Source organism: Centropristis striata, chromosome 6, assembly GCF_030273125.1.
Source record: "Centropristis striata isolate RG_2023a ecotype Rhode Island chromosome 6, C.striata_1.0, whole genome shotgun sequence".
NCBI lineage: Eukaryota > Metazoa > Chordata > Actinopteri > Perciformes > Serranidae > Centropristis > Centropristis striata.
This window is the reverse complement of record NC_081522.1, coordinates 10,160,482-10,182,076: the sequence shown is the minus strand read 5'-3', so window position 1 is coordinate 10,182,076 and position 21,595 is coordinate 10,160,482. Positions and strand designations below refer to the sequence as shown.

Here is a 21,595-nt window from a genome sequence, read left to right as displayed (position 1 = left end):
AATGAAAGAGGAGCACAAAGACTACAGAGAGGAAAGAAGGGACAGGTGAAACTAATCAGGGAGGGGCAGACAATCAAAATAATGGGAAATAACACACAGGCAGGAAGTGAAGTTAAAACGAGGTAACAAAATAAAATAAGAAACATGACCCCTGCATAAGTTCAAGTAAGAATCAGAGCTGCAGGATGAGTTCATGTGACACCACCCCGAGGCTTAACAACAAATCACGTTATGGTTGCTGTCGTGGATACATTGCATGATTGCATACATGGAGCTGAGAGGAAAATCAGTTTGTATAGACTGACTGTCAGCTCAATAGCGCTGCATGTGCAGGTGCATGTGATTGTCCCCTTTCATGTCTCACCTGGCTCTGAAAAATGGAATAATAGCTCTGTGAAAATGTATCTCTCCTTGTCTTTGCAAAATCACATGAACACACAATACGTTTAATATGTGGAAGGATTGTTTTTCCAAAGCTGCTCTTCCGTTCAACTAAACTGACAATCTTTTTTTTAATAGTATGGAACTTTGAATTAGTGTCATTTTGTTGTGTGTTCAGAATAAAATCAAGGACAATATTCGGTAACGCTTTATATTAAGGTCCTTGTAATAACCATTAATTAACAAGTAATGAGGCATTGTTCTCGCTTTAGATCCCTTTAGCTGCAAAAAGCATAGTTAACTGTTAACAAGTGCATAGTTAATTTATAATAGATGAGCAATAAAGTATATTTTAATATCAATAAGCAAACAAAAGATTAATAAAGGCATGGCAAAGACATAATGGGTGGGTTATGGGTGTTTGTAATGCTATTATGAAGAATTATAAGATACTCGTGAGGCTTTTATTAATGTTCTTATTATAAATCTCTTATAGCCTGCTATTAGCTGTATTATAATGCCATTATTAACATTTATATAGGCTTATAAACATACAGCAATGTTAATAAGCATCTTGTAAGGACTTACAAGGGCCTTATTACTTGCAAATTAATGGTTATTACAAGGACCTTAATATAAAGCGTTACCCAATATTCAGTGTTGGATTGTAACTAAACACATTTAAAAGCAATTCAGTAGTGTACATTTAAGGTTCTTCTCATGTTCCTTCATACATCTACTACAATGCAGAAGGAAACTCTACAAATGAATAACAGACAGCGATTCCTTCAACTGGCAGCATATTGTAACGATTAGTCACTCTATTTCTTGCAACATATTATGTTTCCATGAGCCATTATAAACTAAATTTAAGCCTTAAAATCTAACGAGCATTATCTGATCCTGGACAATGAACTGGGAGTTATATTGTTCTGCAGTTTTCAGGGTCAGCTGCTCATTGGAGCGAGTGTCAGCTGCCACCCACTTCAGTCTGGGTGACACTCAGCAGGCCGGTGCCACTTTCACAATCATGCTTTGTCACTGCAAGGAGAGACAAAAGGTGCAGCTCGCTCATCGGCCGTGACGTCAGCTCCTTGCACAGGACTGAAAGCTCTAAATGTTGAATATCGACCACTGACACTGTCCTCTCTGCTGGGACTTTGTTTAATAAAGGCACAGAGTGACATCAGCTTGAGGAGAGCTGTGAGAAAATGGACCACAGCATCAGTAATAACAACATAAACCCAGTGCAATGCAATTCACCGCCTGCATTATCCAGAAAATATTGAACCTAAACTTTGTTGTGGGTGACTGTGCTTGTTCATGTCACAGCCAGCGACTGCAGCTGCATTGAAAATCAATAGCAGGCCACAGTGCAGTGCATGTGCAAACACGTGCTTTCACATACACTTTCCTATGGTTGTTACATCATCACTCCAGAAGTCATCAATAAGTTTACAATAAATTAGTAAATAAATAGTGTAACAAGCACGTTCCGTAAATAAATCTGAGGAAAATAAAAGTGACACGGCATTCCTTTTGCCCACTGCAAGGCTATACAGGAGATATCATATGAAACTAGATCTGAGGAGTCCATTGGCACCTCATGTCATGATATTAGTTTGGGAAAGGGGTGAATTAAAGGAGTGTATTCATATAATGTTCTGGAGGAGTTTTTGACCATTTTTTCCATTCTCGGAAATCATCCCTAGTTCAGCACCAAATTTGTATAACAAATGGTATCAACCCAGAAATTGCTGCAACAACTTATGAGAAATAGTTGAGCATGGAAATGGACTTCAGAAAGCCATAAATTAATGTTCTGAACACTTAATATTTCTGACTGAATTTCCCCACTGCGGGACAAATAAAGTCTGATCTGATCTTATGTACCATAATAGGGTTAATTAATTGATTAATTGGATATTTATGACCGGAAAAACTTGACACACAGTGCTGCATCATATTAATCTTTAGATCCCCACCTTCCAGATGATGTACAACACTTCCATGTGGCATTTATTGTTGACCTGCTATCTCCCCTTAGAAATTCCACTGGCCACAACCCATAATTCTCAATAAAAGGGGTGAGATATAATAAGTCTCACATAAACAGAGCGTTACTCAGCCAACACTATATTTACTGTGTTCCTCAGTAGAAGTTGAAGTGCTCTTAGATGGAAACAGAGGGGGTGAGTAGCTGTGTAAAGCTTTTTGTTGTTGCTGTTGATGACTCATGTCCTGTCCCAACCCTTCAGCGTCTGAGCGAGCAGCTGCTCCCTCTGCTGCTGGATGACCCTCTACTGCACACAGCTGAGCGGGTTTACTTTACTGTCACATTATAGTAAGGAAGAACTGAAATTATGCAGTAGTGTTCAAAATAATAGCAGTCCAATGTGACTAACCAGATCAATCCAGGTTTTTAGTATACTTTTTATTGCTACATGGCAAACAAGGTACCAGTAGGTGCAGTAGATTCTCAGAAAACCAGCAAGACCCAGCATTGGTGATATGCACGCTCTTAAGGCTGTGCAATTAGGCAATTAGTTGAAAGGGGTGTGTTAAAAAAATAGCAGTGTGGCATTCAATCAGGGAGGTCATCAATTTTGTGAAAAAAAAACAGGTGTGAATCAGGTGGCCTCTATTTAAGGATGAAGCCAGCACTTGTTGAACATGCATTTCTCTTTGAAAGCCTTAAGAAAATGGGTCGTTCAAGACATTGTTCAGAAGAACAGTGTACTTTGATTAAAAAGTTGATTGGAGAGGGGAAAACAAAAGAGGTTCAAACAATTATAGGCTGCTCAGCTAAAATGATCTCCAATACTTTAAAATGGAGAGCAAAACCAGAGACATGTGGCAGAAAACGGAAGACAACCATCAAAATGGATGGAAGAATAAGCAGAATGGCAAAGGCTCAGCCAATGATCAGCTCCAGGATGATCAAAAACAGTCTGGAGTTACCTGTAAGTGCTGTGACAGTTAGAAGACGTCTGTGTGAAGCTAATCTATTTACAAGAATCCCCCGCAAAGTCTCTCTTATTTTAAAAGAAAAGGCATGTGCAGAAGAGGTTACAATTTGCATCAACTGAACACATCAAAGAGCACATCAACTGGCCTAAAGAGAAATGGAGGACCATTTTGTGGAATGATGAGAGTAAAATTGTTCTTTTTGGGTCCAAGGGCCGCAGACAGTTTGTGAGACGAGCCCCAAACTCTGAATTCAAGCCACAGTACACAGTGAAGACAGTGAAGCATGGTGGTGCAAGCATCATGATATGGGCATGTTTCTCCTACTTCTGAAGCAAAACCAAGAAATGTAAATGAATTGTGGAATGTTGTTAGAGAATCTTGGAGTGGAATAACAGCTGAAAGATGCCACAAGTTGGTTGACTCCATCCACACAGATGTGAAGCAGTTATAAAAAACAAAAATAGGTTTGTGTTTGTAAAGTCAACGGCAGACACTGCTATATTTAAGATATAGATATAAGCCTTAAGAGCGTGCATATCACCAATCCTGGGTCTTGCTGGTTTTCTGAGAATCTACTGCACCTACTGGTACCTTGTTTGCCATGTAGCAATAAAAAATAAAGTAAAAACCTGGATTAATCTGGTTAGTCACATTGGACTGCTATTATTTTGAACACTACTGTACATTCAGGATACAGTTTCCTGAGCTCAGAAACGCAAGCAGTTAAGACATTTTAATCATTTCTTTGTAATTTCATTTCATCTGAATACAATATAATTTATCCTAAGATCCAATTGTTTTAACCCATTTGTGCTCAGGAACTATATTTAGTGCTAAGGACACATTTGTTTTGATTGATCTAAGGTCTTGAAATCTGGAGCAGACATACTTCAGGCATGTAACAGAACAACTTTGACATTTTTAGAGCACATGAAAAATCACATTTTTAATAATAGTCAAAGACTGGACTTGCTATGAGTTCAAAGATACCAAATACTTGATTGTGCATCTTGTGGTTTCTGAGACGGACTACATTTAGTCTTTGGGCAAAAGACTACATGTAGACTATAAGAGAAACTCACTTTTCAGTTAAATGCTTTCACTCTTTTGAACATTTCTTCAGATTTGTGCTAAGACAAGTTCAGAATACACTTCCACCAAAAGAAACTGTTTAAATTTCAGTTACGTGCACAGATCTGTGAACCTCACACTTCTTTTATTAACATTAATGAAACATGATGATGGTATAAATCTGACCAATACTCAGCATTAATAACATTTGATGGATTTTTTTTAGTCATTTTGCAAAAAGATATTCAGTGTTATACATTCATACAGTAATACAAGAGGACAACAGAGCAGGTCAGGGTCCAAATACAAAGAAACTTGTACTTCCCATAATGCAACTCAATAGAGTTGAACCCTCCAGTCCATTTAACGACATCTTTAAACTCCACAACACCAGTTTGTAATGCAGCCTTTGTGTTATAGGTGGAACTCCAGAGGACAATATATATAACTGCGGTGTCAGGCTGAGGTTCTCCATATGTTAAATTAGTGCCTTTTTAAGTCCTCTGCATCAAACTACTGCATACACACGCAATTAAAACTGCACCAAAAGAATAGAAAACGAGGGCACACATTACAGACAGTAAACAGGGGTCTATTTTATTTTGAACAAGTCTTTTAATTAATGCATTTCAAGTACTCCAAAAATTACATCTCTTTGCACAATACAATTTGAAATTTTTTTTTGTAAAAATGTTCAAAGTGAACAAAAATTTCCAATACTGTATAAAACACAGTGAACATTAAAATCAGACAGTAGTATTACTTTTTAATCTTGTGTTCTTTCGGCCTACATCACCTACAACATTTCAACTCAATTTGGACATTTTCAGTGCACGTTTATCTAAAAACTTTTTTTACCAAGACTACGAAATTAAAAAGAAAGTAAATTTACAGGCATTATTCTTCTGCTCTTCTACCCAAACCATGCCACAGGAGAACGAAGACAAAAATGAGAATGTAACATTAACTCCATCACCCTGAATTGTTTTTACCACTGATGATGGTGGAGAAAAGTATCATAAGCAAACTCCAGTTCAACTAGCACATATAAGAACATAAATAACTTAGAGGAGAGGAAAGTTTGTCACATATGAACATCTTTGAACAACTTACTCTGGAATTAGAATACAAAAAATGAAACGGATGTATCAAAATGTAATTTTTCCATTTTCAAATGAAATGCAAATTTTCGAAGTACTGTACAAGTTTACATGTAAATTCTCCAGGCTTAACAGGCGTAATCTGGCCTGGAAGATGAAATTTAAAAAGAGCTCCATTTTGTACAGACATGAGAAGTTATAGCGACCGCCGACCTGCCTAATTCATCTGCCATGTGAAATAAACTATTGACTGTGAGACGCACTGTTTTTAACGTCCCCTCCAGAGCACATGTGTGATTATTACAACCATCAGGACAGTGTTGTAAGATATTACTGTGAGTAGTATTGCATGCATTTCAAAATAATGCCAGGATCAAATAAAGTCAGAGCAAAAAAACGTCTTTAGCCAAACATATCATGCAAAATTCCCAACTTATATTTGTCTTTGTGCCAACTTTTTTACCCACATGCCAAATCCTACTACAGGGTTTGTACAGTTTTATTTTTCAGAGTAAAATTCAACCACTTTTAAGTGCTTTCAAGGTACCTAAACAAAAAATGTACAGATTGTCAAAGGCCTGATCATTCAAAATAATAACATATTTCAGGTTTATATGGGTGATTGTGTAGATAAAACACCACATTATTTTGAAAATCAAGCATTCTTCAAGGAGTATATTCAAGCATATTGCTGACTTTAAAAACATAACGGTTAAAATTAAGCATTTTCCAAAGACTGCACAAACCCTGCTGTTAGTGGATGAAACGTCTGCACGGTAAATAAATTAGGAAATTTTGCAAAACATATCATGACCGCATTATCAAATCCTTTTGGTTAGTGTTTGTTGCAGTTCTGCAGTGAGGGGAGGAAGAAAACACCTGAGGTCAAACAATCCAACAAAAAAAACAATCACATCTCCTTCATTTCTTCCATTGAAAGTTGCTCCAGTAACTTCCTGTGTTTGTATAAAACCTATGCACAAAAAGTTCAGCTGTATAAAGTTTTATGGCATGCTCGGGCTGCACAATTCATCAAAACGTTTTTAGAAATCACAGTATGGAACAGTGCTGTATCCAAATCGCCTGCAATATCTGTCAAAATAAATCGCAATTAAGATACTTTTTCAGAATTGTGCAGCCCTGTGGCACGCTGATGTTTACTGACACTGAGGCCTGCACCCATGAGCTCCTAAGGGGATTCAGTCTGTGACTTTAATGTTACCAGGAGATAACTGCAGGTGAGTTTTTAAGAAATAAAAAAATAAAAACAGCAGCTTGTGAACTAGTGAACGCACAGAGGAAATGTGTGAATAGTGTGAAAATACTGCTGCGATACACTGCTCCTTCCACTTGTTTTAAGACTAACATTAATAGCTGTCAAAGTAAATAATGTTGCGTGACATACAAATATTACAGACCTTGGTCAATTAATAGTCACATTTAAGAAATGTGTCTGCATGCCCACATTGAAAAGTTCTTAGATTTGCTATCTGAAGAATAATAGAATGATTTAATCTTACATTTTTTTTGTACATCCACACCGGAGTCATTTTTAAATTTATTTCCACACTCATGTAAACTAACTCTGTAACATGATACACTCTCATTTCTAAACTAAGCCACAGCAGCCTTCGCGTTCCCTCGTCTTCATATCTGAACAGGTAGAATCGTCATCATCAGCTTCAGTTAGTGGTTATTTCATTCTTCATTATCAAAAACAAAATGGGTAAAGACAAAAAAAAAAGGTGTACCAAACTAGGTGATCTTCCCTTTCTGTTCCCATGAGGCTTTACCGCATCTAGCTTGATACACAACATGAGCAAAACATGATGTTAGCAAGACAATAATAAAAAAAAAGATGGAAAAAGGGACCTTGAACAAAGAAGGCCTGAAAAGTGGGATATGGTGACCTTGTTGTTCAAATTCAAAATCTAGCAATCAAAAGTGAAAGAGATCCACCTGATTGGACTGTGAAGAGGACTTGATGGCGCCAAATCCTCAACAGCAACATCCAAGGAACTCATCACAACCGTTATTCCTTCAATTATGTGTTAAGAGTCCTGAGAGCACTAACCGAAAAAATAAAAGAAAAAAAGTGAAGAATTACACATTTACAGTAGAAGAAATAGTTTGTTTTCACTTATGATACACTAAATATGTACAGTCACATGCAGAAGACGGTCTGCACGAGAGACCGGAGCCTGTGTCTTTTGCCGTTTGACATGTGTAAATCACAAAAGTGCCGCAAATCCCCACTGAGTGTCTCTCATTCCTGGCTAGAATGGCGAAAGAAAAATCACGGAACAATTCACCAGCAGCCACGGGCGTGTCACTCAAGAAGACGTTGCAATAGAACAAAAAACACATCACAGAATGTACTAAAGCTACACATGATTCCTTAACTCCTTGGCACTCCTTTGAAAAGAAAAAAAAATGGTGGAAAAGGATGCTAGATCGCACTGCATTGGAAATGGCTGATGGTCGAGTCCACTCCGCAAAGAGCCAATCGAGTTGCTAGATAGTGTTTTCTCTTTTTCACGTGTCTGTAAATGGAGGATATGATGATGACTAACAACCATGTCAGGCTTTTCTTTGGATGGAGTGACGCTTTTGTTTCCCACTGTAGGCACAAGGAGGAGCCAAGGCATTGGGGGGACGAGGGGGGGTTGGGGGGGGCGGGAGCTGGTGCAGGGTCTCAGCGTCTCATCTGGCCCATCTGATAGTTCTCTCTGGGCTGACGGTGGTGCCTCTGGGGCTGCGCCTGCCGCTGAGGCTGCCTCTGGGGTTGCCGCTGGCCGCCATGCCCGCCGTGTCCCCCGTGTCCGTGCTGGTGGGCGTGCGGGTGCTGAGACTGGTGCTGCACCTGGGAGTTGGCATGCTGCTGTGCTCGCCGCCTCTTTAACGTGCCTGTCGGGAGAAAAGGAAGTTATTTGAGCTTGTTAAAAGACAGAATGTGGGTTTACTCCGAACAAAGCGGCACCTACTGACTCTGCTGCTGAAGCCTTCACTGCAATAACAACATTCCTGCAAGTTCATTGCATGACACACTGTGAGAGATGAGTCTAATAAAATTACGGCTGCAGTCTGTGTCAGACCGTCCAATATCAATTTGGAGGCATGTCAGACGATGTGATGAAAGCATGGTGAATTGAAGCGCTACAACAACACAAAAAATAAAAAACAGTTTCAAGCAAACATAATTTCTCTGCACTGCTCTCAAGATTGGGCCAAAAACCTGCAACGCCTCAATATATCTTTGCACAGCTACAAAACTGTTTTGTGCTGCCTTCCAAAGACGGGTTTAGATACTTTCAAATAACACAATATGCAAAGACAATATAAAAAATTAAAAAAAAGCTTTTACCCCTGCCCTCTCTTTCCCTTTTATTATCTTATCTTTGATTGGTAATTGAAAATGCTGGATGAGTTTTGCTTTCAAAGTAGGCGCAAGATTATAGGAGATTGAGTTTTTAGATTGACACTAAATACAATCTATTAAAGCGAAAGAAAAACTCAAATATGAAAAAAGACCTCAAAAGAGGAGTTCGCAGCAGTCGCATTGTGGAACTTTGGTCCTAACCATCTGAAGCTGTCAGAATATTGATGCAGCCGTTTTTTGGTTGCTGCAGCTCTGAACTGTCTCGTAGACGCAGGACCACTGTTTCTGTTTGATGACCAAGTTTCTCTTACACTTGTCGTCTTTCCTCTGAGCTGCCCAAACACGGTGTGGTTTTTACAAGTTAACCAGTATGACAACAAAAGATGTTGACTCCCAAGGAGACTCACGGTCTGTTCATTTAATGGCATTCATACCAAACCTAAGAGTTGCAATGGGAAAGGATTGAGTGAGAGAAACAACAGAAAACACTACAAGGTGATAAAAGCCACTTCAGTACAAGTTGGGTCTTATCTATAAGATTAGGTTCAATGAAAAATTTCATTTAACTTTCGATTTTACGTTTTTTTTCCCTGCACTGAAGACTATGCCATTGTTAGAAGATAGAGTCTTGATTCACAAAAATCAACAGATCACTCACTGGTTTTACAACCTGACAACTGCCATTTAAAAAAAAATCTTCTTCATAGAGAAAGGCTATATTATTTAGAGTTTAAATTGGGACACCCCTAACAGTCAAACATTACCTTTAGGGTTTACATGTGTAACCATTGAAAAAATATTAATAAATAGGTATATAAAAGTTATATTTTCTGTGATGTTATTAACTCTCTTTTTGAACCTCTGGACTCACCCGGAAGTGGTTTAGGAGGGGGAAGTTTGGGGTTACTGCTCGGTGTGTGCACGCTGCAGATCTTAATGAAGCCGGCCATGAGCATGATGAGGGCGATGCCCATCAACAGAACTGCCCACCAATGGGCCTGCAGAAGAGAATGAAGCACAAATCAAGCACAATCAATACAAAAACACCTCACAACAGTAACTTCCTTTCATCCATCAGAATCAAAGACGTTGATACGTACCACAATCCACTCTGCAATATTTTCATAGAGCTCTGGGTTGAAGATGGCCTTCTTCAGCCTGGCCAGCGGTCCATCTGCGTCCACCAGACGACACTTCATGAACACGTCGCAGTAGCCCTTGAAGTCATTGCACGGCGAGCCGGCTGGCAGCGTGGTCACTTTCTTATTGAAGAAACGAGCCAGACGCTCTGACCCCGTGCTGCTGCACGTGTTGGGATTCACTGTGGAGATGAATCACAGACGGTCAGGACAATTCAAACAAAAAAATGAAAAAATCTCGAGCACAAAAAAGTTATCAAGGCAGGAAAAAGGTAAATGACTCACTCTTCTCCATGCAGCACACGTGGCAAAGCTCAGTCTCGTCCTTGCCATCTTGGCTGGCACAGGTGCACGCCTCAAGCCCATACTTCTCACAGATGGAGCCGGAGCAGCCCTGCGGGGGAGGAGCATGAGGACAGGCGAGATCAGACGCTGACTGGTATGAATATAAGGTTGCTATAACAACCAGTTCTTCCAGGTGTGATGTCTTGAGCCACTTACCCCGTTGAGGCAGACTTGAGTCTCTCCGTGGCAGGCAGTGAAGTTGGCCTTGGGCTCAGACGTGGGGCACTGGGCACCGACTCCGTTACACATGCCCTGGTGAGCGCACTCTGACTCCTCTCTGCACTTCTCATTACGACCCTTGTAAGAGCACTCGGCAGTACAGCAGGGACCCTGGCTGGGACTGGTGGGGAGCAGAAGAGTTTGGTCAAGAATGATTGCTTTTGATTATCAAAACGGTCAGCCGAACAAAAACACAAAGATAACATCCACATTTACCTGCAGACTTTGTTGGGCTTTAATTTGCACTTCTTGTTGTCAGGCTGGTTGGCATCATAGCAGCACAGGTCTCTGCACTGATCACTGTAGCCACAGTCACACTCCTCTCCTGGCTCCACCAGGCCGTTACCACAGATGGGCTGACCAGACTCTGTTTGGTGAAAGAAAAATAAACAGTGAGTCCGGTCCCCCAAAACTGGAACATGTTTCATATTTGATTTTGTGGACTGAAGGCTAAAAGACTGAAAATAGTTCAGGTAAATACCACGTCTCATTACAAAACCAAACCATACAAATATTTTTCTGAAGAAAATATGTTGCAGCAATAAACAGGGAAGCAAAAGCAAAATCTTTAAGCAGAATCAGACAGTCGAGACAACTCAGTGCAACATTAAACTCAAACAGACTCTCTGTGTCAGCATGTTTGAGAAAAGGCACAAACATAATGCAGCACAGTGTACCAAGATAGTTTTTGGAAGCCTACAACAATATCTAATATTTTCCCACTGTCATATCAGCCAAGATGAATACGCATGAGACTTCAAACAACAGCAAAATAGATTTAGCTTTTACATACATACATGAAGTAAAGTAAAGTGATGCAATAACCACACTGTTGTAGCTGTTCTTTACCCACTTAGTCATTATAGCCACATTACATTACTGGTTATTTATCAAAGATCTCATTGTGTAAATATTTTATAAAAGCACTTAAGTTAACCCTATAATACAGCCACAATATGATATTGAAGTATCTCAATAAAAAGAGTTTTTGTTTTGCTACTGATTTGACAGTTGTATTAAGTGTGGCACACAAAAAGAAAAAAAAGATCCTAGAGCAATTTTTATGATCTGCCAAAAACTGTAAAAATAGCACTGGAATGAAGCCAAGTTTGCTTTTCAAAGCTGATACCAGCCAACATATTGGTGGCTTTCTGGTTGCCTGAATTAAATCACTAATTATGGCACTGGGGTTAAAATCTCCCACACCTTCCAGTTCAGGAAAAGCAGCATTAGAATAATGCTGTGGTTTGGGTTTACCAAAAAATAAAGTCGGACAGTTAAGATGAAAAGAGTAAAACATACCGACAAAACAGTTGCTTCTCTTCTTCTCCAGCACCTGGCTGATGTTGCGCACGCTACAAATGGAGAACTTATTATTGTTGAGCTTGTCTCCTGATGTAGCTCTTGCATACATGATATAATTGCCCTTCTCCTTCTTGTCTTGGCTCTTGGATTCTCCCGGGGTGCACTCAGATCCAGAGTCGTGCTAAGAATGAGAAAGACAAAAAAATCACAGGTTAGATGAAGAAGGGACAAAGTGTACGAGCCGAATAAATTCTCACCGTGCATAAATGTGGCACATCTAAGTAACTCACCGGGGAGCCAAAGTTGTGTCCTACTTCATGTGCAAAAGTGATATGGGAGACTTTTGGAGGTACGTGGGAGGCATAGTTCTGTACAGTGATTATACCAGTGTTGAGAGACTTCTTTTTTCCATCCGAGTACAGCTTGCTTTTTTCACAGATGCCTCCGGAGCTCCCTGGGAAAGAAGAGCACAAGTTGGAGTAAAACTCATTCCGAACCACAGTTACGAAACATGAAGGATTTTCCTTATTAAAGAAGGAGAATCTGATTAATGTCACGACAATTTTTCAATTAATGTCCAGAAGACATAATGCCTTACTTCGAAACATAATGAGCGCGATTCATCAGCAGCTTTCCAGAACATGTTAAATTCAAATTGTTTATCATTGCCAGCAGGAGACACATAATCTCCCATAGTAAATTAAAGATTTCCACAGTGCAATATTTTCCAGAAAAACTTCAAATTAAGAAAGCAGCACAGAAAACATCTTAGTCACTATCTCCCCAGTAACAGAGTGCAACCAATATATGGCTAGGGCCATAATGAAAAGCTCACATGCGTTTTATTTGAGTCGATATCTGAAGCTGCAGTTGGTTCAGACTGAATCATTCAGCTTTTGGAATCCCAAATAACACTGACATGTTTCTTTGTCATAGCTGCAGATACGTCATGATTCACATCTGCTGCTTCCCTAGAATCATCTCATATTCACCAAGACTGGATGTCCCTTATGATTATGCACATACAACCCAGTACAAATTATAATACATAGTATATTACATCACACGTTGTATAATGTTTTAAAAATAGGACCTATTATTTGCCGTTTCTGATCACTATGACAGTATTTTGTACCTGATGGGGCTCCCACCCAGGCCAAACCCAGCACTCCGTCATCAAAGTCTCTGTCGGTAAAAACATAAGCCAAGCAGTAGTCGTCGTGGTTCTGCTCCGAGTTCAGCTCCAGGAACTTCTCTACACCGATGTTGGGAAAGCGGAACGGGTTGGACCGATCCCTCTCATCACTGGTGGTATTTATCTGCAGAAGAGGATGATGATAATGAGTTCAGTGGGAAGGAGAAGTGGCCAAATCTAAATTCAAAACAAGACTTAAAAATCAGGATGAGACTTACCCTGATCCTTTTCACCATGAAGCTGATGTTGCGAATGCCCATGAAGTCTGTGCCCTGATAGATGGCATCAATGGCCTTGACATGACTGGAAATCTGAAAGAGTAACATTACATCACAAAAAAACTTCAGCTACAGGTGTACTTCATTGCTCCCGAGTACGTTCTTTGTTGCACGTGCGGCCAAAAATCTGTCTCAAGCAACACAACATTTTTATTTGTTGCGTTGGTGCAGTGTCCCCGGCCCTGAAAGGCTCAGCCCAGACCTGGCATCATCACTCCATCACCTGTCTCCCCTGTCCTTGGTAAAGATGTCCTTTCACCAAGAATCTTCAGCAGAGATGCCTCATCTGACTCAGAGCCAGAGCCAGGGCCTACCACATACAAAAAGGCAGAAATATTTGCCTCTTGCAAAGAATGGCCTGTCCAGTTTCCGTGGCTCAGATATGATAAGGACCTTCATGTATGCATTGCATTCATTGCGCGTGGTGCTGTACTTTTGGTGTAGGAGCATCCAGTTAGGTGTGTGACAGGCAGAGAAGCTACTCTTTTATGGAGTAAGACCGCTGTCAAAAAGATGTGTCCATGTTATAAGCATTCGTATTTGTAATGATAAACATTTGTGTGTAAATAAAAAAGTTGTACCCAAAATTCTGATGTCACACACATGAGTCTGATAAATTATTAGGGTTAGGATTGTTTTTATGCGAGTATGAATCTAAAAGCTGTGAGTGCAAAGTCTTGTGAATACAACTCTAATTTCTACGACTACGAGTCTTCACTGTGAACACGAATTCAAGTTTGTGGGTACGAGTCGAAAAACTGTTGAAATGACGTCACAGGCAGGTCACAGGCAGGTCACAGGGGTAAGCAATCGAACCCCGAAAAATGCGCCGAAGGATGGCTGACAACATGGACACCGTCGGGGAAGCATCATCATCATCATCACAGGTAAAGTAAATAACACATCCAACATTTATTTATTTTTATTTAGTTGTTTATTTCATGAAATTGTACTGTTTTAAATAATATGAAGTTTATGGACGTTAAGACATTCTGCTTTAGCTTACAAGCTAATGACCGGAGAATCAAACGAGGGAACGCACCTACGCCGCTCCGCTGCTGTAAAAGTGGAGAATGCTTATAACATGGACACGTCTTTTTGACAGCGGTCTTACTCCATACTCTTTCTGCAACATTTTAGCACCAGCAAGTGGCAAAACTAAAGCACTTAAAATGTGATCCTGCTTATATTATTGATTAAAATGGACACTGATGAAAAAAGGTGCTGGTGCACATAAATGAAAAAATAGTCACACTGATGTCAAAAAAATTGTCTCTCCACCAACATCAGACAATAAAAAAAACCTACATACTGAACCTATAAGTCTGATTCTAACAGCACCAGAGTAGGATGTGTCAAGTGAGTGACTGTGTATTACCTGAGCAATGACAGCCTCTCTGGTCTTGTAGTACTTGAAGAAGAGGTGATCAGTCTGAATGAAAAGCTGGCAGGTGTTTTTCTCCACCTGGGCCATCCTCTTCTTCCTCAGCAGCACAGGCTCATTATAGCTCGCCTCAGTGAGGAGCTCCTGCTGTGACGTGATGGAGGGCAGGAAATAGACAGTTAAATAAAACATACATGTAACATTTTTGACCAAACAGTGGCTAAATAAATAATGTCTGGTATTTTTAGGCTGCGGTTTTTCAGCTACAGTACGCTCATGCAACTCTGTTGCTGTGGAACATGTACTATATGTGTCACATATACAGTTTGGTGTTTTAATGCAAAACAAAGATGTTGAATATGTGTGTAATAATTTAGTAATGGGTTGTATATATGGCTTTTCCTAGTTATATTTCTATATACTTCATTATAATTAAAAATAAATACAAGGTGAACTATTTTTTAAAGGCTAGCTTGGCGAATAAAACACACATTTATATTATTTCACAATTAAAAATTTACAATACCTCAGATCCATTTTCGATATTAGGATGATGCATGAATACACTTTTTTAAAATAAAAGGAGCTCTAGATATAATGTTACTTCTATAATACTTGTATTGAATTGATATTAGATAACACAGTATCCAAGCTCACCTGTTTAAAATTGTGTGTTGAGGAGTAGTTTTTTTTACATAGTTTCATACATACAATATTTCCATGTGAATTAAATTTTTGCTTTTTTTTTTTACATAGTTATGACTGAGTTTTAAAATTCTAACAGAAAACCTAACATTACTGCGTACACCCCCAACAAAAAGCACAAAACTTTCAGCAAAGAACAACCTTTTTCCCTGATATTGTGATGCACTAATTAATTGTGTTGACATTCATTAATTGAGCTGAGCTAGGCTGTTTTCATCAATCAAAAAACCTCAAAGTGCACACAGAGAATTAAAAAGAGCATTCATGGGTATCTCTGTCCCCTAAAAAACAAACTATCCCTTCAGTAAACACTGTGAGGGTTCACTGTGGTGTGTGGTGAAGTTCACCTTGGGTGGCTCCTCTAAGGCCGAGGCTTGATACTTCTTCATCCTTTCAAACACTGAGCTATCAGCGCAGCCTCCCTCTGGGCCGTACTTGTGCGGGTAGTCTGAGTGAGAGAGGCAGACACAACACAGTTAGGATTATGGGAGACAATGTTAGCTACTTAACCCCCTGAGTCTCTCTATTTCTGGCGCTATTCATGATCAGCTAATGGATGTACTTACACGCCACTTGAGCCTAGCTTTGCTACGAGAGCTGCTACTGTCTTGTCGCTCTCATTAGCGATTCCTCTCACATTTGTGTTTAATTTGCCCCCCAGCCACATACTATATGTACACAGATGATTTGAAATTAGGGGATGCCAGTGTGGTGAAGTGTGCTTGGTGCTCACTATCAGTACCAACATTGTAAAGACTGTTAAAATGAGCCAGTAGCCTGAGAGAAAGATTGTGTTACTCAGCTAATGAGCACCCCGGGTATCTTTGCACCCTGGGGGGCGTTCACACCAGCCTGCCTCCTTCAGCTCAGCTGCCCTAACCTTGCACTTCCCAGATCACACATTTACATAAGCATGCATCCAATTACACATACACGATGATTACATCCTGTCAAAGTATTTGTGTTGCAGAGGTTGCTGGGGACTCACGTATGTCGTCTTCATGATAGATGACTGAGTGGAAGGGCACATCTTTGCCCTGCAGGTATCTGTCAATGGGCTCCACGTAGTAGGTGCCCTGGTAGCTCTGAATGAAGCCCTCGAACTTACCATCCACAACGGAGCCATGAGTCAGGGTACCTTTCTCACCTGGGAGTTCAAATACAGAGGTAAAGGTGTCAGAGGTTTCACATAAGCCCAAGCATTACTGCATCACTCGGTATAATGAAAGGAGAAGGACGGTCTCACCATAGATTTCTCCAGTGTAGATATGAGAGGTATCAAAAGGAATCTCGTCTCCTGAAACGTCTACCTTAAAATCTGGGGCAAACAGCATGGTATCCCTTTTCATTCGTAAATTAAATTGCCTGCAATTAAAGAAATGAAACTATAAGCAATAGGAAAACAAAACACATTTGAAAGTGATGACAGCGGTAACACCATGGGACAACACTGTGTTTTCTATAGCAGAAAACTTGTTCCCAAAAACATCTGCTTAAACTATTCATGTCACAGAGTGTAAGCGTATGGATTTGGATGTGCACCTGAATTTGCTCTCACTTTGGGAGGTAAGCAGCATTCACCCATATCTTGTGAAAAAGTAAAATGCAAATGAAAGAGGGAAAAAGGTGAAAGAAAGGGCAAGATTTGGCAGAGAGAAAACATGTCTGTTGTTTTCTGTTGCAGAAGAGAAACTGCAGCTTTATCTTGTAGGAGAGGGAGCCAAAAATTAGGACATCTTGAAACAATGTTGTTTTTTGTTGCTCAAACATATGGCAGGGATACAAAGATGCTACAGTAAACCTTGAGTTTCATGTAACACCTACACAGTGCTCTTATTGTGTGCGCATATTGTGTTTAAGTTACTGTTCTGTAGGTCAGACTCGGCAGTTAGTTCAACTGTGAGAAACACACTGATCTTCGTAAAATATACATGAGAAAATGATGGTTAAACATGACATAATGGCATTTAAATCTGGTACAGAACTTATTCTATCACAATTATTTTCTATTTCTGACTTGCTCTCAGGGAAAAAAACATAAGGTGTATTTAAACCTGAGAATGCGTCGATACAAAATACCAGCAAGTGGAAGGTGGATGTGGTGGTGCAAATTAAATGTAAGAAATTGAGTGGTGTCTTGAGCTTTGTCATGAATTCAAAGGAAAAGAAGCTGACACATTCCTGCTTTTCAAAGGAACAGACATCCCCCTTCTGTGCGTTTGTTTGCACAGCTCTCTTCGTTCTCTTCCCTATTAGGCAGCATCAGAATTTGGGAACAGCAGGCCCTGCTACAGGCAGGACGATAAACAGCCTTTGCCAAGCTCCCAGCCAGATGGTCTTGACTTTGTCATGGAGAGTGTGGACACTTTCTATCAAACAACACCACCTCTTCAAAATGCTGCAGGAGGAACCAAGACAAAGACTGCATGTGTCAATCTTTCCATCCATCTTCTACACCTTGAATGGGTACCCACCCAGGTATCAAGTATACAGACACATCCGATCCCTTAAAGGACTAACTAACATACACACCCACACATGAACAGATTCTACTTCACCTGACCTGCCTTTATTTAGGTTGTGGCAGGAAATCTGGACAAGTACTACGGCTGCAAATAACAATCAATTTGTTATAGATTAATCTTCAAAATTAATCATTGTTTGGGCAACATGTATGACTTCTAATAGTTTGTTTTGTTCAACAAACAGTCCCAAGCAGAAAATCCTCCCGACTAAGAAGCTGGACTTGGGGATGTCTGGCATTTTTGCTTGAAAAATGGCTAGACCGATTAATTGGATTATCAAAAATAGTTTGTAGTTAATTTCCTGACGATTGACCAATTCATTGTTTTTGCTCTAATGGAGACCATAGAAACAACACAGAACCAAGCGTGAGATCAAAAATCCACCCTCACCACACAGCCAAAGTGATGCCTCTGACCAGCCAGATCTATGATTTCATAAAACAGGATTAAATTTAAACAACTGTCAATCACACTGCAAATCTGCGCTGCAGCTTACTTCCACCTTTAATCATAAACAATATAGGCATAGGGGATGAGTTTTGCAAATTAATAGACAGACAGGTAAATACAGAGAGATGAGGAGACATAAATATAGATGGAGATCTAGACAGAATTTCCCTTCAGGTTAATATCTGGAAAAACTGACAAACCTTCCATGGGCGTGAAAATCTAAATGAAGGAACTTGTCTTCATGAGAGAGCGCCCTCTTGGCCCTCTGATGGTTGCTGTGCAAAAGCTCTGTGTCGTAGGACAGGCCTTCATAGTGACGGATGTACTTGTTCAGGGGATTTCTATAGTGTCCTGTGTGAAAAGAACAGAGGAACCCATGTTATCAGCAAAAACATGATTATGGATACAATTTTAATAACATTTATTCTTGGCTGTATATGCATGTTAGTGGACCAAAAAATAGTTTGTATAATGGTGTGCCTCAGAGCTCATTGCACATACAATTTATTTCAGAAGGACATAAAAAAAGGTAACATAAAATATATATAAAAGACAAATCATACAATTCAAAATGTAAAAAAATACAAACATCCGCATTTATAAGATTGTAGCAGCCTGTTACCACAGTGTGTCTGTCAGAGACTATTTTTAGCAGATGGCAGAGAAACTGCTAGTTGTTTATGTTAGGCTATATATTCCAAGCATTAGATGCTCTTATTTGAGTCTTTAAGGTGACACTAGAGTATAAAGCTACATTTGAGTGTAAGTATCAAGCATCATGGGACATATTATAATCATTTAGGTGCCCTAAAAATTGATGATCAGGCAGATATTTGACAGGCAGGATTAAAAAGATGAAAACTCACAGCAAACAAGCATGGTGTGTGTTTTAAAATATAGCTAAATATATTTAAGTCAATTGGATGCCAGTTTTGGAGCTGTGCTTAACTACAGCCCCTAGCGTCACAGCATAATTATTTCGCCACCAGAAGAGTGGGTGGTGGGCTCCCAGGGAAAAATAATCCCACCCATTTCACCAACTGCTTCACACTCAAACGCAGTCAGACAAACTCCATTTCCAGAGAGCATAGTAATTTTGTTTAAGCTGTGTAACCCCTGCTGAAAGTTAGTCTGTTTTTGATGTGTATACAGTAAACTGTAAACTCAGATATTTGCTCCTTAACATACAAACCAAATGAAAGTATTTTCAGTAAATATAGTATATGTAATTAGTACTGTCTGACAGGTAATTATGCCTGACTAGTGAGCCATAAATTATAGGATTCATTGTAACTATGTAAGAAGCATGGGCATGTAGACCACGCTTCAGCTTTCTCTGTTCATGTTAAGTATGAAATATTTAGGTGCCAACATTAAATTTTTCATTGAGGCCATGACTATTATGAAATATCTTATTATCTCAATGCCTACAAAAACAAGCTCATAAGCATTATGGTAGTATTTCTGTGATAATACCAACCATGCCAAAAACCTATACAAAACAACCTAAGATTGATTACTGTAGCACATTCGCATTCATGTTTTGGTGTTAATTTAAATCGCACAAGGTGGCCTTATGATGTGAAAAAGTTGCAGCTGCTTCTTTTGACAGTTTCACAAGGGAACCATCACGAGGTTGAAAATATTCTGATTGCCAAAACATTCAGGACCCCACAACTTACTGAGACTTTTATAGAAGAAACCCTGAGCCATATGAAGGTAATTTAACTGGATTTAAAAGCGCAGCAGTGGTATATAGAAGGTTTATGGTGCCACGACGTAACGTAAGGTACATCACAAGTCAACACAGCATTTAACAGAGGGGCAAAATCGTTACCAATAAATTATACGGATAAAGGATTAGCAAAATACAGGGTTTTGACACTTTAGCAGTGGTCAAATTAAAGCATTTTTCAAGGACTTTCAAGGTAAATTTTCAGGCTTTTCCAGTATCTTACACCTGTTGTAAATTGCATGTTTTAAATAAGTAACTAAAAGGGGGAGATTTCACTTAACCATACCAACAGCGATGGTATTACACTTGTAAGAGGAACGGTCTTCATTTCAGATAGGCTACTCATTATTTTTTACAATGAACATGTGATTATCTATAGTCTATAGATGGATGTAGTCAGATTGCAAGAGAAATACAGTAAGAATTTCAAGCATTTACAAGCACTTTATCCAAATCCAAGCACTTTTTAAACCTTGAAAATACAACATTTAAATTCAAGCATTTACAAGGATTTCAAGCACCCGTACGAACCCTGAAGATACTTATTGCGGATAGCGATACAAACAATTAGAGAACAGCGACGATAGCAGAATTCAGAGCATTGAAGAAAGCTAAATTTAGCCAGTAGACCTGAAAAACTTGTCTATCATATAACCTGTACACCCTGACATGGTGCAGGCAACATATTGACAGCTGCTTAATGTGTCATTTTCAACAGAAATGTAGCGGCTAAAGTGTTAGCTAGCACAGAGCTAACGGTCCGTGAACCCAGTCGGCATCTCCATCTTCTCATAACAATGGCTGTCGGCGCTATCCGCACGATAACAACACAACCGACCCACAGCTGACAATAAAAACGGTGACAGCACTCACAAATAACTCGTCAATATCGGTTTATTTCAATCAACTACACGAAAACATGTCAGCTTTTACGCCATATATGATTTGTTAGCTTGAAGTAATACGGCAAAAAGGGTGCAGTCCTCTTCATAACAAGCAGGCCCTGCTGATCCTCCTGTTAGCTACCAGCCTTTCTGCTCCTCTTAGCTTCATGGATTCAACACAACTTGTAACGGTTCTTCCGAAGGCGCCTGACTCACCTTGGGTGTAGTTTAGCAAGTACACGAAAAGGAAAACTTTAAGAAGAAGCATGTCTGACAAATCCATTGTTAGAACATTGATGCCGTTTTCACTTTATTGTCCTACTTAGATAGGCGCAGACGCCCTGTGTGTTTATTGCACCTTCCTCCTCATCGCCTCCTCACTCTCCTGCGTCGTGACGTCAGACGCACGGCAGCAAAGGCATCCCTTCCCCCAAGTGCATCCATGATCCAGGCTCGCATACATTACTGCACTGAGCCTGGGTGTAATGTAATGTGTGCAATGTAAACATGTTTTTCCACCATTACAGGCT

The 21,595-nt window shown here is 39.7% G+C and overlaps 1 protein-coding gene across 2 annotated transcripts; it reads right to left on the bottom strand.

Moving 5' to 3' along the window:
- Positions 1 to 4,998: 4,998 nt before the first annotated feature.
- LOC131973130 (disintegrin and metalloproteinase domain-containing protein 10-like) lies at positions 4,999 to 21,450 on the bottom strand. Of its 2 annotated transcripts, none has more exons than XM_059334996.1 (16): positions 21,282 to 21,450; positions 18,647 to 18,797; positions 16,718 to 16,836; positions 16,460 to 16,618; positions 15,819 to 15,919; positions 14,761 to 14,910; positions 13,323 to 13,415; positions 13,045 to 13,228; positions 12,200 to 12,363; positions 11,907 to 12,090; positions 10,821 to 10,971; positions 10,542 to 10,725; positions 10,326 to 10,434; positions 10,002 to 10,222; positions 9,773 to 9,899; positions 4,999 to 8,429 (listed from the first exon to the last, which is right to left on the bottom strand). In XM_059334996.1, the coding sequence occupies exons 1-16, from the start codon at positions 21,346 to 21,348 to the stop codon at positions 8,218 to 8,220; spliced, it is 2,376 nt and encodes a 791-aa protein (XP_059190979.1). In that variant the 5' UTR covers positions 21,349 to 21,450; the 3' UTR covers positions 4,999 to 8,217. The 2 variants fall into 2 exon arrangements, with proteins under 2 accessions (XP_059190979.1, XP_059190978.1); XM_059334995.1 differs by having other exon boundaries at positions 14,761 to 14,913; positions 21,282 to 21,449.
- Between the last annotated feature and the right edge of the window lie 145 nt (positions 21,451 to 21,595).

Excerpts from the sequence above, each read along its gene's own strand:
- LOC131973130 (XM_059334995.1), bottom strand. The coding sequence starts at position 21,348 with ATGGATTTGTCAGACATGCTTCTTCTTAAAGTTTTCCTTTTCGTGTAC. Across the intron at positions 15,920-16,459 it reads CTATCATGAAGACGACATAC|ACTACCCGCACAAGTACGGC; the intron begins GTGAGTCCCCAG and ends TCTCTCACTCAG. Across the intron at positions 10,223-10,325 it reads CGTGTGCTGCATGGAGAAGA|TGAATCCCAACACGTGCAGC; the intron begins GTGAGTCATTTA and ends TCATCTCCACAG.